This window comes from Cyprinodon variegatus, unplaced genomic scaffold, assembly GCF_000732505.1.
Source record: "Cyprinodon variegatus isolate N-32 unplaced genomic scaffold, C_variegatus-1.0 Scaffold97, whole genome shotgun sequence".
Lineage (NCBI taxonomy): Eukaryota > Metazoa > Chordata > Actinopteri > Cyprinodontiformes > Cyprinodontidae > Cyprinodon > Cyprinodon variegatus.
Genome location: NW_015150550.1, coordinates 925730 through 943185, shown reverse-complemented (window position 1 = coordinate 943185; position 17456 = coordinate 925730). Strand labels below are relative to the sequence as shown.

General features: G+C 38.3%; 1 protein-coding gene across 1 annotated transcript in view; it reads right to left on the bottom strand.

The window, feature by feature from the left end:
* cdh13 (cadherin 13) overlaps positions 1 to 17456 on the bottom strand; it is a 462542-nt gene that overhangs the window by 276648 nt on the left and 168438 nt on the right. Inside the window, exon 3 of the mRNA XM_015374092.1 lies at positions 16704 to 16915. Coding sequence (XP_015229578.1) covers positions 16704 to 16915 — 212 coding nt within the window. The remainder of the gene's footprint in view (positions 1 to 16703; positions 16916 to 17456) is intronic.

Here is a 17456-nt window from a genome sequence, read left to right as displayed (position 1 = left end):
ATTGATTTCCATGAAAGACAAGCGCTCCGCACGATGTACGTCAGCGGGGCGGAGCGGAGCGCTGACGGAGTATGTGGAATCTGGGGGTTATTCTCCTCCTGTTCAGTCACTCTTTGCTGGTTTGTCGTCATTGCATTGTCCCCTTCTTGTTGTCAGTATTCTTGGTTTTGAGCATTTTTGTAGATTTATGTTTGGGATTTTTGCTTTTGTTGAACTTTTAGTTAAATAAAACCTTCAAGTAACAACCTTAAGTTTTTGTTTATGCATTTGGGTCCTTTTCAAATAGTGACATCAGATATCAAAGTGGATGCTTCCCCTTTTGTAATTTTTTGATGCACAGGGTGCATGACAGGAAGTTGGAGGAACCTCTGAAAATTTCCCAGAAACTGCAAAGTTAAAAAGTAGCACTAACTCATCCCTAAACCTAATCCCTAAACCTAAAGAAACACTAGTAAACAGGTAACCATAGACTCATAAAGCTACCAACAATAATTTTGTAGGCTAAAATGTAAAAAAATAAATAAATAAAACATTGTCCCCTGTCTCATGCATGCCACCTTATACAATGTCTGCAACCTGTCATTTACACTGGGGGCCAATCTATGAGGAGAGGGGTTCTCATCTTGATATTGACCAAGCGTCAGTATTTCATGAGTTGGGAATATTTCTTCCTTAAATTTGCTTTAATGAAGACATCAGATCATAAGTTTTTTCACGCTCAATTAGAGACGTGCTAGCATTTTCATACGAAGATAGCCTGCTAAACATTGATTTTGTTGGGAGTCACATCATTAACTGCACATGTTTAATAGCCAATGGATGTTTTAGTTGGTTACGGTTACACATGTGATTTAACTGTATGTTAATTTAAAAAATTGCTATATTAATTATTACTTACTTTGAAGGTTTCCCAAAGGCCACGTTGTTTTCTGTTCTAACATGATTATTTGGCATTTCTAATTGGTTGCTGTTAGTGATGATGGTGTAGGATGCATGAGTTCTTCCAGCAACTGGAAGGTCACTGATCTCAACCCCAGCTCTGTCTGTCTTAGTCATCGTGTCTTTGGAGAAGTGAGTTCATCCATGATACCAACTAATGGTGGCCAGGGCACCTAGTGGCACCTGTGTACAACAGCCTTGGTTTTGATAGTGCCATCATCAGTTTTTATACTGGACACAGAGCAATTATGACATTAAGCAATATTAGGATTACAAAAATGTTTAGCACACATTTGAAATGAAACACCTCTACTTACAGGGGCTCTGACATGGACCCCTCTCTTTTTGCAAAAACAGGGACATAGAAAGTCAAAGAGGAGCCTCCTAATCTTCTCACTGACCAACATCTTTAGCAGCGAATTCAAGAGAAAAACCATCATGAAACTGTAATCACAAATCCAAGCGAACCAGAACCATCCAGAGACACGGAGTAGCTTCTGAAATGCCCTTTTTTATCAAATCCACTCAAGGGTGACCTTTGAAATGTCAAAGGCAGAAAGCTGATACAACATGTTAAAAAAAACCATGAAAGATTGAATGACTATTTTCATATTTAAAGATCTGAGCCCACACAGTGGGTAAATATATGTGACCCGTTCATCAGCAGCTTTATGTACATCCAAGGCATGAGTACATTGATTTAATCGTGTTGAGGTCTCGGCTGGGTGATATTTGAAAAGAAGGTAGGAGACTCAGAAGGCAAACAGGGAACCACATGGTGAATGTAAACCCTGGTAAGAGGAGATAATTCATGGCCTCCATGTCTTCAATGAGCTGATATAGTTGATATGAAGAAGGAGTTTAAAAGCCTATCAATGTTCTGCAGCAGGATCAGGACAGTGATAAGTACTGACAATAGCAGAAAAAAAAGCTTATTTTTCATCTGCTCAATGGGGAGTTCTCACCATGGGGCACCGTGATAAAAAATGACTTGCAGCTCTACTTTCTTTCTTCTCACCTTTATACCTGCCGTTCTGCAGCTCATTCAGTTGTTTCTCTAGTTCACCAATATCTTTTCTTACCATATTCTCTTTTAACGCTGCATTTGTATGATGAATAGTGTTCTTACAGTATGGTGACACTGTAGGAGAAGGGCACCATGAATCTTTAATGTGTACTTTTCATAAATTACTGCTGCACCATCAACTATTACCCAGCCTTAAAGCATTTGCTTCTCACTCTGTCTTTGTCTTTTGCCAGGTGATTGTTAGAGGAGTTCATTGCTCGGAAGTGTTAGAGTCATGACAAAAAAAAGAAAAACATACAATAGAAATGCCCTTTGTTGTGCCACAGTGGGGATATTCAGGGAAATCTGATCAGCATTGGACAAAAGGGAAGCTGACATATCCCATATCCGTACTTGGTGGTGCAATTCCGTGCTTTCTACAGACTAAAGAGGAAACAGGGAACCTTTGTCACTGTCATCTGAGCCAAAAGTTCCTGTGGCAGCAAAGTCATGTCCTTGTCCGTTCTGCCATTTTTACCCACACCTCTATATTGAGACATGTCATTATTCATATCTGACAATGTGCAGCAGAGTCAGTGAGAAATGGCCACATTGAGGCCAGTGTTGGCCAGTGGTGGCAGGAACGTCTGGCTATTCAACATAAAATATATTTATACATTACACAATCAGGTGAGGCAGTCTATTGGAGATCTTCGTGGGTATAAACATTTTTTTAGATAGTCCTTCACTCTGAGATGCCTACATAAAATAAATTCCAACCAAGTGCTTTGGGAAGCCTGAAAGCCAGATGCTAGAGTCCACTAGAATATGATGATCAGAGTCTACCTGCAGGATTTGTGGTTCTGGCCTAAGATGGAACATTACAGGCCAACCGACATCATGAAGAATGAGGAACCCAACAGACAGGTAAAGAAGGAAGTTCTGGTTTAGTTTAAAGCTGAGTTAGATTCTACTGTACAACAATCCCCCAAGCTTTGGACACCAATCTATCAACTGACCATGGAGAGATAAAGCGGGAACTGCAGACCTATCAACCTAGACTGATAGGCTGGAGGGAGAGACCATTAATCGGCAGTAAAGGGGACTGTGACATCGGAGGAGCTGGGGAGAGATACAGCTCAGGTTACCTTAATCTAAATTTGTTCATCATTCGGCGTTTTATTCTTTCATGTACCAAATGTCCATTTCAGTGGGAAATTAATTAAACTGTAAGGCAAACTTGACAACAAGATTGAAGTCTTAATGTTTATTTATCTGTTTTGTTATGTACGGCTGACCTGGAAAACCACTCCATGGGATTAACCCTGCTGTTTTCTTCCTCTTTTGCTGCTGTTAGAATCTTCTTTCATCTGCAGCTAGAGCATAACCCAAAAAAGAGGCTTTTAGCGAGATCCAAGAGACCTTAGCAAAATTTTCATAATCCAATTTTAGCTTCTCTGCCATAGCCATCTCCTAAGTTTATTTTTTATTTTTTTCAAAAGGTTTTATGCAATGACCCACTTTTATTCCTGACCTTCAAGACTGCCTTGAAACATTTAGAGGCGGAACAATTATTTTGAAGGTTTATTTGAATCAGATAATACAGTAAAAAGACAGGTTTTATACTTACAACAATATTTGCTACATTTTGTACCTAGACACAAATGGAAAACAAAGACAGAGCAAACCTTTCAGAAAAATACTCTGATGGTGTTATGGTTTTCCCCTTTTAAATTTATTATTTTCTTTTTTAGTTTTCAGTTATTTAATTCGCTCTGTTTTCTTGGTCATTGGTTTCTTTTCCATTTTGTGTTATTGGAATTGTTATATTTAAGCAGTGTTGTGTTTTTTTGTGTTGCTCTCTGTTGCCCCCTTGTGCCAGTCTCTTTTCCCTTATCTTCTAGTTGCTTCTATCCACACCTGCTCCCTGTTAGCTGATTACCCCAGTCTTTGTTCTCTCTCCCATATATACACCTCCTGTGCAGTTCCTCAGGTTTCTCATTTTTACTTTGACCATCATGTGTGTTTTCCCATGGTGTCTCCTGTTATTTTTATTTTCATTAAATCAGCAAAACTCATCTCCGCTCCTCATCTCTGCATTTGTGTCCACCCTACCTCTGATGTATATTTAAATGTAAACAACCTTGTTAGACACACCTGATGACTGTTATATAGGATTATGTAGTCATCAGAAATTAGGATTAGCTAACAAAATAAGCCCAAACTTGTGTTGAGGGTGTTCTGGGTAGATAAACAATAACATAACCCAGCATTAAACCCATCCCTTTGGATGTTTATTTTACGTAATTTTAAAAATTGAACAGTCTAGTCAGAAGTTTGTCTAAAACCCCTGTTTGAAAACATAATTGGTGGAATATATTGCTTAAGGGATATAAAAACTGGGGAAAACTGAATCAACAAATGACAAATACAGCACAGCTTTATTATGATGGGAATGCAGAAAGAGACACAAAAAGGATTTTACATTGTTCTGTAAATTATAAGCTGTTGTGGTTGCACAATGTCACCTCTTAGTCCTCCCCCCAGAAGCCTGGCTGAACACTTGGAGCACATTTTAGAAAATCTATTTGCCACTGCAGTATGAGGATTTTACAGTAGATGGAATATTACATTTCAGCATAAACCCATATCAAAATATATGATACATAACAAAGGAGCAATAAATAGGCATTTGGATCCAGATTATTTTGAGTCTTATCAGCTGTTACATTTGAATGGTGCCTGTTTATGCTCCCTGAAGGCAGAGAAATGCTCTGCATAACTGTTGTGGAACATTGGCAAAATAACAAGAAACAATACACAGAGAAAAGTGTATATCTCGAAGCGTGCACTTGTTAAATTGAAATGCATTCTTCCATTAATTCACATATTGATCGGTTGCAAAAAAGGGGGGAACAAATTACTCATTAAATTCAGAGTTTGCTTATAATAGGAATCATTCATCAGTCACTTATCTCCCTCTGGTTCTGTGTTACACCAAACTAGCGCTGACGAATTAGAACCTGATTCTCTCCACCTCCACTGCAGGCAATTATCAATTATCACAAGCCAATATTTTCCTCCACAATACCATTTGTTCTGCCAATAAGTCCAAGCTGGAATACCCACATTCTCTTTGAAACAGGAAACAAAACAAGGTTTGTGGAAAATATGAATCTAACTTTAACAAAAGAATGTCAAAAAGCTGTGAACAAACACAAAAAAATGACACCAGCTGAGAGGTAAGATAATTTAAACACAATGAAGACATGCTGCAGCAGATCGACTACCACAAATATTATATCAGATTGGAGACTTAAGACTGGGGATTTGAGTGCCTGAATATTGTCAGTCATTGTGCAAGTCAAAGCCCTGGCTTACTGAAACAATCTTTTAAATACGCCACAAGTTAGTTATAAATTCTTTCTGCTGCTCTAAAGATATGTTTGATGGGCCACATGAGACGCTGCCAAGTCTCAGGGTGGAGGAGGAGCTGAGAGTCTGGTGTAAGCCATACAGGATGTGGACACAGAAAGAAACAATAGATTTTCTGATGATAAGTCCCAGAGCTTAAGGAGCTTCGGCAGATTAATTGATAGTGAAATAATGAGAGCTTTTACCTGCTCTCAGTCTCTTTCAGTTGGCTTATTTCCATCCTTGTTTCTCTCACTTACCTCTCCTTCATTTATGCAACACATAACCAAGTGCACTTTTCAATTAAAGCCTGAATACATTTGCTTTAAGGTACAAGGACACTTTGAATCGTTTCATCACAGCAAAGATGAAGACATAATAAGACCTCAAGACTCCTGCCTCCACTTAAATGGAACCTTTCAACTCCTAATGAATGAAACATAGAAAATGTGAGTGACGACAAGCAGTAGTAACCATGTATTAATATTCCATATGTTAACATACACCCATTAGCCACTGTATGAAGCACAGATTGTTATAACCAGGCTGGACCCCTGTTTAAGTTGAACTGAATTACATTTGGTTGCAGCAGACAGACTGTTGCATTTGAAGATATTAACTCAAAGATTTAAACATACATTATTCTGAGATCAGAACAAGCAGAGGTCAAGGTGGCAATGATATGTAAAAACAGAGAAAACAAAAATTGATACATTGAGATATTCCTTTTCAAATTTTTGACCAAAAGTCAACAGTCTTCATTTATGACCTAATGTTATCAAATGGCAAATGTGAAACTCAGTTCTCATAAGGGTGGCACCTGGACAGCTTATGGAGAACACACCTGAGAAACCCCAGAAGAGGTAGATGAATAAAACATGATCTAAACCAGAGCCACGTGTTATGATGTATGTATAAAACTAAGCTGAAATATTGTGCAACAAACTATGATCCACCCAGAGGCAGAACAGCTGATTTAGATGACAGTGATGTCGTCTCCATGGTACCTGTTGAGCACCCGTTCTTCTCTGGTGAGACATAAATAATAATATTAATAATTGAACTTTATTAATCTCACATTGGAGAAATTCCCTTCTGCATTTGACCCATCCCCTTGGGGAGCAGTGGGTTGCCACTGTGATCGTCACAAAGGGATGCAGATGTTCAGCACACTCAAAAATGCTGTAAGATTAAAACAGTTCTCAGGATGGATGCAAAGGGTGTTAAAATACCTCCCAAATCATTCAACCACCAGACGCCTGACAAGTTTGATACATTTTTTCAGATTTTTCGTCAATTTTAAAACTGACCATCTTAATGAGGCATCTTATACATGTTGTACCTTCAGACCTTGGTTGGAGTCAGCCTGTGTGTCATCTGGAATGACAAATCCATTGAGCTGACCAGAGCCACAGAGATAGGAGAGTTCCGACAACTCTATTGGCAACAATGAAAAATAGGAATGGTGATGCATGGAGCTTCAATAAGTAAGCCTTTTTTGTAATGGTTGTGTATTTATTAAAATAATTACCAAAAATGTCGGTTCTGTCACAGACCTGCCTGTATTTTGAAAGGCCCCAACTACAGGATGAGCAAGAAACCAAACTTGCTTGGTCTTCTGGCTCAACCTCTTATCAATATGGCTCTGGGCTGAAGAAGTGTTAGTAATTACATTCTGTCACCACTAAAATAACTGCCCTGTTGGCCGACAATGGTGTTAGATGCAGGAGTTTGCCCTTCAATTGAAGGGTTATTGGTTCAAGCCCTGGCTTTGACTTTCAGTGTCATTGTGTCCTTGAGCAAGACACTTCATCTGCATTGCCTACTGATGGTGATCAGAGGACCCAGTGGTACCTGTATATGGCAGCTTCGCTTCTGTCAGTGAGCCCCATTGCAGCTGTGGCTTGCCACCATCAGTGTGTGTGTTTGTGAATAGTTGAATGACTGAATGTAGTGTAAAGTGAATTCTTATAAAAATAGAAACCTGCTTCGATAATGATGATGATGCTGTGGAAGTACTGACAGGTTAATGCACTCCAGGAAGAAAACACTTTGTGCAAAGTGCAGCTGAGCCTATTTAGAAAGTTTGTCAATATTTTTAATGACACTTAGCCATCAATCAGACACCATAAATGTCACTGTGCCTTGAAGTCAGCAGTGATTACATTTCATCTTCAGGAAGAGAAGCATGTACCAAATGTAATCCCAATCCTACTGAGAGTTGTTAAGACATTTGCGAAATTCAATTAAATCTGCTAATGTCATCCTGGTGGTAGAACGAGATGTAAGGACGGTGACACGACACAGTGGAAGGATTCATCTCCCGGGAACCATGTCTGCAAATGATTATATTAAATGTCAGGATAATCCATTGTGACCTAAAGTGGTGCACAGACTAACTGACAGTAAAATCTTATGTCTCTGGTAGACTACGTGATCACAAATTGAAAATGTCACCACAAAGTGATGAAGAAAAAAGCTAAATGTGCACTAGAAAACAAATCAGCCAGAATCCAACAACTATATGACTAACAACTAATCCAGCCCTATAAGTACAGCTGGGAATCCATGGCAGCACCCACAAACAAACTCCTATTATGGAAGGGAAGGAGCAAGAGGAAGCGTAGCAGTAGGAGTCCACCAGCCTGCAGCAGAGAGACAGATGATCCCAGAGAAAGCTCCAGAAACTCCTACTGCGGCTACAGTCTCGGGAAACCTTTCCCAATGAATTTATTATGTTATGCAGAACAGAAAGTTATATGAGTTATGTAATAAATGTGAAGAAGAAACAATTGAAAATATTTTTGTTCACCGTTTAGTAAAGCAAGCAGAAACAATTCTGTAGTACTGTATAATCAAAGAATAGGATTAACTAGCAAGAAGAAATCTTGGTGACTAATACAGAGAGATAAGCAGAATTATTGTTTAGTAAAGCAATGCAATTACATGGGTTTATTGATAACAATGCTTTGCTTTAAAAACATGCAGTGATCTTAATTTCATATAAAATGGATGTATTTGGGGTTTTTTTTTTCTTTTTATTTTGAGTACTAATTTAAGATAAAAGATGTAAAATCCATAGTATGCCACACCCTGCATATGTTGCTACATTTAATTGATCTACTGTACACTATTGTTCTCTTTTTCTTGACATCTCTAAGTCATCTCTAAGAGACCCCAGGAAGAGTAGCTGTCAAATTACTGACAGCTAATGGGGATCCAAATAAATAAACAAATAAACTTTAACTGTACATAAGCAAGTTAAAACACATTTCTGTTGCTTCACTGTACAGTTTTTCTATAGGTGGTAATGGATTGCTAGCCTAGCATTAGCTCTAGAGCTACTATAGTCATTTTTCCATAGTAACTCAAAAGCCTGGGGCTTTTGAAAGCCCAGAGAGCATCTCCATATATGTTAACATGGGTACACCTGGTTACCTAGGGTAGGGGGAGCTCCAGCTGACCACATATGTAACGTCGGTCAGTCAGTTGGTTATTACCTGTTAATTCTTTTAACATGTACAGTCTTTCAGGGATGTTTCTCAGTGAGAAATTACACCTAAAAACTGCATTTGTGTAGTCATTTTGTCAAGAAATAGCTTACTTTTAAATAATATTTGAGCCTATGGTAGACTGTAACCATTTATATATGTATAAATAAAGGTTTTTGTTTTCATGGTTCAACGTTGACAGGGCTGCAACACGGATCACAAGTTGGATACTGTCTGTGGGGATCCTGCCGTCATGGAATCCTCTGTCAAGATCTTCTACTAGATACTGTACAACTATATGCTTAAGGTGACATAGACTTGAATAAAAGACATTTTAAAAAGAAATTCTCTGCTTGCAGTGCAGATATCTGATATTTACCTTATTATATTAAATGAAAATAACTATGTACATTATTTTTAGTTATTGTAAATGAATCACAGATAAAAAGCAACTCTGATCATATGCATGTTAATAAAATGTTAAATGTCAAATCAACTTTCTAATCTTGCCTACTGAATAGCTAATAATACCTACTGAATAGCTGGTTGGCACTTGTAAAGAGAGACCCAATTACATGTTCTTATCTTTGCCATCCACTGGACTGAGGGTATGTGCAGTTTCTTCCTTGTTGATTGTCACAGGACTTCCAGAGTAACAGTAGAGCACACTGATGGATTACCCGAGATTCCTACAGTATTACCTGGGTAATACAAATCCTGGGGTTTTCTGTGGAAAAGGGCTGATGACTTTTCTCCCTATCTCTTGTTGCTTTTCTGTCCCTGCTTGAGTCTCTTCCTCTGTCCTGTTCTCTGTGTCGAAAGTTCAATTAATCCTGTGAGGAAACTCTTGGAGCTAAAAAAGTCAAGGCTCAAGTAGTAGTCCTCCAGCAGACCCCATGCAGCCACGACCTCAGTCTCTCAAGGTGATAAGATGTAGAAAGTCTAGTGCTAGATCCCTGTCCATCAGTATTTCTAATCAGTTTTCCATGCATAAAGTACAGCACTGTCAGTGGCAGGTCCACCATGATAAACATGGCTTTAGAAACACCAGGGACTGCAGTGAAATCATTATGTGCCAGGGAAGAGAAATTAAACTGGGGGGCTAAGGATAAAATGAAAACAAGTACAACTGTTTTTCAAGCTGGTGGTAATAACACCCGGCCGACACCAACTGGAGGTCACAAAAATTAGTGTTGGTTGGTGTGTAGCCCCTTGCTTCTACTGGATGCTTCTACATAAGCACCCCATCAAACCTTTGCAGCTGATCATGAAGCATCCCAGATGAATTAACCGCTGGCCACCTCTCTAAAATAGGAAGCTGTTCTTTGCCGCTTGCCAAACCAACTCTACATCAAACTAGAACAGCGCCAATCATTCAGGCAGAATGTAAGTTAATGAAATGCAAGCAAGGTTTACAATTTACAATTTTACAAGTAAGAAACTACATTTGTAGACTCTGGAGCTTATTTTCTGAACTTTTACATAATAAAAAAATTCTGTTCATAAAGTTAATGAACAGGAAAAAAAAACATAAGCAGTAAAAAATTTATAAGATCTATAAAAGTTAAATTTGATATCATGATAGATCCAAAAGGGAAAAAAGGGTAAAGTCCAGATGGTGGTAGTATTGCATAAATAAACACTTCACTGTTTTTTTGCACTTCTTTTAAGCCTAAAAATCAACTACTATGACACAATAAAGCGATCTAAGTCCATTCACATGCTCTGAAAGTGATCTCAGTGAAATAGGGTGTCTGCTGCACCATTGAACTTATTGACCACTTTCACTTCAGAGGAACCCTTGCATAAGTTTGCCAAAACAATGCTGAACTGTGTAATTTTTCCTGCCCTGACCTGACAAATAATGACACTTAATTACTGGTTGTCTATCAGTAGTTTTGGAAATAGTGTAGGCTATTTACAAAAACTGGCAAATTGTCACAGTCTTGGTTCTGTTATGTTTTCTTTTGAGTATTCTATTTAACTTTGCTCCATGTTTTCTAGTTTTATTGGTTTAATTCTTATGTTGTTGTGTTTTCTGGTTATATTTCAGTTCTCAGTTTTTTATTTGTTGCCCTCTTCTGTTTGTCTCCTTTTCCCTACGCCTTAGACTCGTCTCTCCACACCTGCTCCCAATCTGCTCGTTAGTCCTCTCTTTGTTCAGTTAGCGATAAATACTCTCCTTGTGCAGTTCCTCAGTGCTTGTTCCTCGTCTAACTTCCAACTCCGTCTTACTGTGTCTTCCTCGTCGTGATTGTTTTCCACTGAAGTCTTCATGGTTTCTGGTTTGTTTTACTTTTTTCAAGTTTGATTTTTGGATTCCTGCCTCAGTTGTCTGTTAAAGCTGAAGTCTGTAAGTTTTTAAAAATCACTTTTTTGTCATATTGGCTAAAACTGTCCCTACTGCCCCCTAGCAGTACATATGATATGTAACCTGTGACAAAAACTGCTTAAATTGGTCCCGCCTACTGCCTGTATTGCAATCTGGAAAGAATATTTCGGGACGAGACAAAACAACCAATCACAGCCAGAGGAGCGTCTGATGGAGTGTCAATCACAGGTCACACACGCTGAATCCCGCCCCCTCCCTCTCACCGCTGAACCTGCCGCTTTGTAACTTCGGTATAACCAGCATCTTATATCTAGCTGCTTGGAGGTGAGTGTTATCGCTCTTACCGGTTCACACTCCATGCCGCGTCCGCTGCTTGGACGCTTCTGGTCGCATGCGGTAGCCGCGCAGATGCTGTGAGAGGGGTGGAGCTTGGAGGTGGGGCATGAGTGAAGCAGAGAGGGTGGGTGAGTGGCGTGAAACCTGTTTTTCTTTAAATTATCAGTCGAAGTCTGCTCTCTTCTCAATGTAACAGACTGCAGCTTTAACCTTTCATTAAATCTACAAGAAACTCACCTCTGCCTCCCTGCCTCTGCATTTGGGTCCTTAAACCACAACCAAATCCTGACACAAATGTTTTGGGAAAGTTAATGTGATTACTTTGAAACTAAGTTGTTTGCGTAGGTGTTGCAGTGAACGCAGAGACGTTGCCGCCCCCTCGGCAGACACTCTGCTGCACCTCTCCAAAATTGTAGGTGACTGCAGACAGTGCTGCAGGCAGTAGGGCTCTGATTGGTCAAATCTACATCCGCTCTACTCATGCGTACTTCCTGTTTGGTATCTTACCTGTTAAAACCTCATAAAACTTAATACCACTCAAACAAAGAAAAAATTCAAGACAATTAAATGAGATATAATCAACATAAGATCTCTCGCCTGAAAGACTTTGTTAGTTAATGACTTAATTTGTAATAATCAGATTGATTTATTTTGTCTCGCAGAAACCATTAGCAGAAAAATAAATCTCATCAAGACAAATTTTTGTTCTTCCTTGCAAAAACAATGAGGGAAAGAAACCACAGTTTATCAATCTCCTTCAAAAAATGCCCCAGTCAGCATATAAACCCTCCCACTGCGTTTATTGTTGCATTTTTCTTTTCTTTTGACGTAGATCACATTATGTTTTCAATATAGACATATGAACTTTCTCCATCCATTCTGGTTTGAGATGCTACACACTCGTTAATTATGGCTTTGCTTTAAAGCTGCACCAATTGATATTTATTTTTTTTGATAACTTTTCATAATTTTTCCAAGTCAAATGTGGGAAATTGTTTTAATTTGTGTGGCACAGAGAAGCAAGTGAAAATCTGCGCAAATCTGCCCACCCTGCTTAGTTGGAGCCGCTGTTTACACAGAGAGTGCAAAATGAAAAGAAATTGGATCAGAGATTATAAAGTTGTACCCAGTATTAGGCCATAAAAATTAGTAAGAAATGAATGGAAGTTGATGGAAAGTCCCCATAGGGATAGTATGACACAAGATATGTGTGTATGTATGTGTATAAAAAAAACACTTTTTTTTTTTTTTTTTTTTGCCTCAATTAGTTTTTTTTTTTTTACTTTAATATGTAGCTAAACTAAAAATATGTTTTTAATTTAAAAAACATATAATGTAGCATTGTTTTTAGGGTGTTATTTCTTTATCAATGGTCAATAAAACATTTATTATCTTTAGCATTAAGCAAACATACAAATAAATATCTCAATGCCCCAGTTTACATGAATACCATGTTCATGTCTAGAAGGCAGGAGGACAAGAAGCTGACAACAACTCTGTACCATTCAGAGAAAGGGTGCAAATAATTCTCTCCCTATATATTGGAACCTAATGAAATCTTATGCGAGACTAGAGCCCATCTCCCCTGTTCTGAAGTGCTGGTTGAAGAATCACTGAATGGCTTAGCATTGGTATACACTCTGTGTCTACTGTGTATCAAACTTCCAGAACATGCAGGTATCAGACCCAGAACCAGACATGGAGAAACAGCATTTGGTTCTTATTATCTATTAATCAGGACCAAACTCCCAGATAAAAGTGCTCAACACCTACGTTCCTTATATCAAGGTTAAAAACCTATTGGTGTAAAGATGCCTTTGAGTGGTATATTTACAATTTTTACTGAAACATCATTAGAATAAATTTGTGGTTCAGCTTGTCTTTACTTGCCTGCATTATGCCACTACTTCTATGTCTTTTTATCTTATTATTTCATGATGTTAATGACCTGGAATTGTGTTGTTCTTCAGATGTGCAAAGTCTTGAATTAGATTGTCTTTTTCTAAATCTAATGTTTAGATTTTTATGTGAAATTATAAAATAATAGTTGTATTATTTACACTGAGGGAATAGCTGCTAATAATAAAGTCACAATACTATCTACTAAAGATTTCTTAAAGCTTCATATATGAACTGTGTCTACGCCAGGGGTCTTCAATGTTTTCCAGGTCAAGGACCTCCAAACTGATGGCGAGACCCCCTAATTATATATATATTGTATGAAATTGTGTTATATCAAACTGGTCCTATAGTCACTCTATTACATATGGAGTAATGTAACAAAAGTAATTTCTGGGATTATTAAAGTATTTGTGATTGTGATTCCTCGTTGATGGGACAGGTGTTGTGAATGGAACGGTGCCCAGCTTGAAAGAGCCTCTGTGTGTCGCTGAATGTGTGCATTGATGACTGAAAGACATCTTCTGCCTCCATTTATTTGTTTACTACAGTGTGTTGCATTCATGTTAATGTGTATTTAAAGAAATTTTAATTAGTGGAAGAAATTGCAGGGGAGAATATAAAAAAAAGTCTAATCAACCTAAACTTTCGTAACCCCAATGCAGCACCTCTGTGGACCCCCTAGGGGTCACGGACCCCCCTGTTGAAGACCTCTGTTCTACGCAATGCCTTTACATTAAATTAAATTGGAAGATGTTGATAAGGTGATGAAAATATGTTAAGTGATGGTGATTCATGCTGCATCAGTGGGCTCGTCATCATTGCAATTTATTAATATATGCAGGAGCGTGACTGACAACAGATGCCTCCAAACATTTTCTGAACTAAGTTTTTAATTTCTTAAGTTTGCAATTATGTTCGCTGATAATTAAAAAATGTGTGAATGCTTCGCTGCCAGAATGTCTTCCCCTCCAGCTTATATCTGTTTGCTGGGGTTTGTCTCTCCTTTTGAAAATAACTAACTTGGTTGCTTCTTGTATTTGGGAGCAAAATTAATTATTCAAAGTTGTTGTAAAGATTCTGCAGCTCAAAGGCAAGATCAACATTGTCCTCAATTTAAACATAAACATAGAGTTTATATGAATAGATAATCTTTCCTCATTCCAAAATACTGTATGTATTCATACAAAGCTCCGTATTACAATAATAAAACTATCCACAGAAACAGGCTACATTAGATGTCACATACTTGGCTTATTTTTCAACATTCCAGCTGTTTTTTTTTTTTTAATAATCATGTAAGTTATGAAGCCCAGCATCTGTTCAGGAGCCAGTGAACATAACACAAACAAATCCTACAGCTGTATTCACACGGATTCTTATGTCTGTAAGGCATGACTGTTTCATGTAACGTAGCCTGGTTTTGTAAAATCCATGTAAATCTGGGTGAGGGGTATATCATGCACAGCATGCTTCTGCTTCAAAATAATTTAGTTGTACTGAGACACATTTTAATATTTTTCCCCATATTTGACAACTCATAGAGCATGCAGGAGGGAAGGTTTATTACAAGAAAACACTAACCGATCAAAGCAGACAATAGGTCAGGCTGAACTGAGGTTGGAGCCACTCTAAGTATGCAAATATAAGGGAACATTCATCAGTTTGCATTGGGTAGCAATTTTTTAAACATTTAATTTTATTATTTACATTTTTATTTTAATATTTCTATCAAATATGACCTATAATTTAATTTTTTATCACTGCTGACACATTATTATATATTCTAAATGTTTTATCAGTCAAACATATGTATATTCATAAAACAAAACACATGACGCATCATTTTTACACATCACTCTTAAAAACACATCACTTTTACAAGTGATCGGGTAGTTGGTAAAGCTGTCGTTTCTGTAAAATGAATTCATCAGAAAAGATTTGTTTTGTTAAACCTCCATATTCTTTAAAACCACTAAAGTAAAACAGAGTAGATCCACAGAGATGTTGAAGAAAATAACCAAACTTACAACATTTAACTACTATTTCTCCCAATGCAGACATCAAAAAAGAAGGACAGCAGATATTATTGTGTGGCCGAGAAGCACGTCCATGTTTTTATTGTTTCCATGAAATAAAAAATTAAACAGGTTAAAATAGGTGGTTTGAGAGGGGCATGAAGGAAGCCATCTATGTTAAGAAAGAAAAACCATCCTTTAACAGAGAGAGTGGACTTCAGCTTTCAAAAACCTACAGTACAGCAGTTGAGTTAGTCCCTTCTTGCTATCATCGCATCCCCGACCCCTTTACAGGGAGACAGAAGACCCCGCCTATTCAGCCAGGCCAACACTTCTCTTTAATGGCCCCCCTTTCAGAGACATAGACCAGTATGGAGCATTGCAGGCTAACAAAAGAAGACAAACAACCCCCATTCCAACCAAATGGTCTGTTTCAATTTGCATGTTTTCTAAGCAAATTAAGGCTTATATGGGCTCACTGTAGCCTCAAACTCAATGCTATTTCTGACATTTGAATTGAAAAAGCATCCTGGATGGGAAGCAAAATGTCTTCAAACCTAGAAACAAAGTCCATTGGTTTGGTTTTTTTTTTGGAATGACTATGACCTGGATGACTGAGAATTTTCACCAGTACTTAGCATTTTGTATTTCCTGTTCTTTCTAAATTAACTATTTGCAACATTATGAAAAGAAACAGGACTTATGTGAACATGGCTCATCAAAGAGAGGACATTGCTTGGAACACATAAATCCATCCATCCAATTTCTGTCACACTTATCCCTGCTGGGGTCACAAAGGGTGCTGAAGCCTATCTCCAGCTGTCTCTGGGCGAGGGCGGGGTAAAACCTAGACAGGTCGCCAGTCCATTGCAGGGCACAGATACAAACAGGACAAACATCCATGCACACACACACTCACACCTAAGGAGAATTTAGAGAAGCCAATTAACCTAACATTGATGTTTTTGGACTGTGGGAGGAAGCCTGGGTACCAGGAGAGAACCCACGCATGCTCAGGGAGAACATGCAAACTCCATGCGGAAAGACCCCGGGCCGGGAATCGAACCCGGAACATTCTTCCTGCAAGGCAGCAGTGCTACCAATGCGTCACTGAGCAGCCAAAACATATAAATATATGAATAAAATACATAATATAATAAAAGACACAATAATATTTTTCATATTCGAAGAGGTGTTGTTAGTTTATTTTGATATAAATATTATTCATAATAAAGAATAAACTGAAGAGAAATATGCACATAACTCACCCTGAGAGTGTTTGCTGACTGAACAGGAAGTCCTGAAATGTCCACCTGTGCCATGTCATCTGCATGTGTGCCCAACCAATGGATCAACAACGCTGGCTCACAGAACTCCACGTCTTGATGTGGAACGAGGTTCAAATCTCCATCCACTTGGAAGTTGGGATCTGACACTTCAAACGTCACATTCTTATTTCCTTCACAGTCATCAAACTCAACTGCAAGAAAGACACACAAAACACAGAAGTATATTTAACACTATTCTCCACAAATTATGAACAGAAACCACAAGAAAAATAGACAGCCTGGCACTCACCCAGGTGCACGCAGCGGTGCAGGAGGATAAGCTTATGGGGTTGTCAAACAATGCATAAAAGCTGGATTTTTAGATATAAACACATAGCCTGAAGATAAACACATAACCTGAGCAAAGAGTAGCATCCTCTGAGGGAATGTCAGTGAGGCTTGAATAAAAGTCAGTGCTTTCTAGTCACAGAAGCTGCTCCAATATTTACAACCTGATGCATAACATGCTACCCTGCGTGGACTTATTAAAGCCTCTGGCTTGTTTTTACTGCAGAGAATTCAGTTATTCCTTCTGTCAAAGGAAACAGAGAAAAACAAAAAAAGAAACACTTCTTGTGATGCAAGCACGTGTGGACTTGTGTGCTCACACTCAGCTTGATACTCCCTGAGAGTCTACCAGGAATTATCCCCTTAGATCATGTTCATCCTCCCTTTATCTTTTGAACACACTCC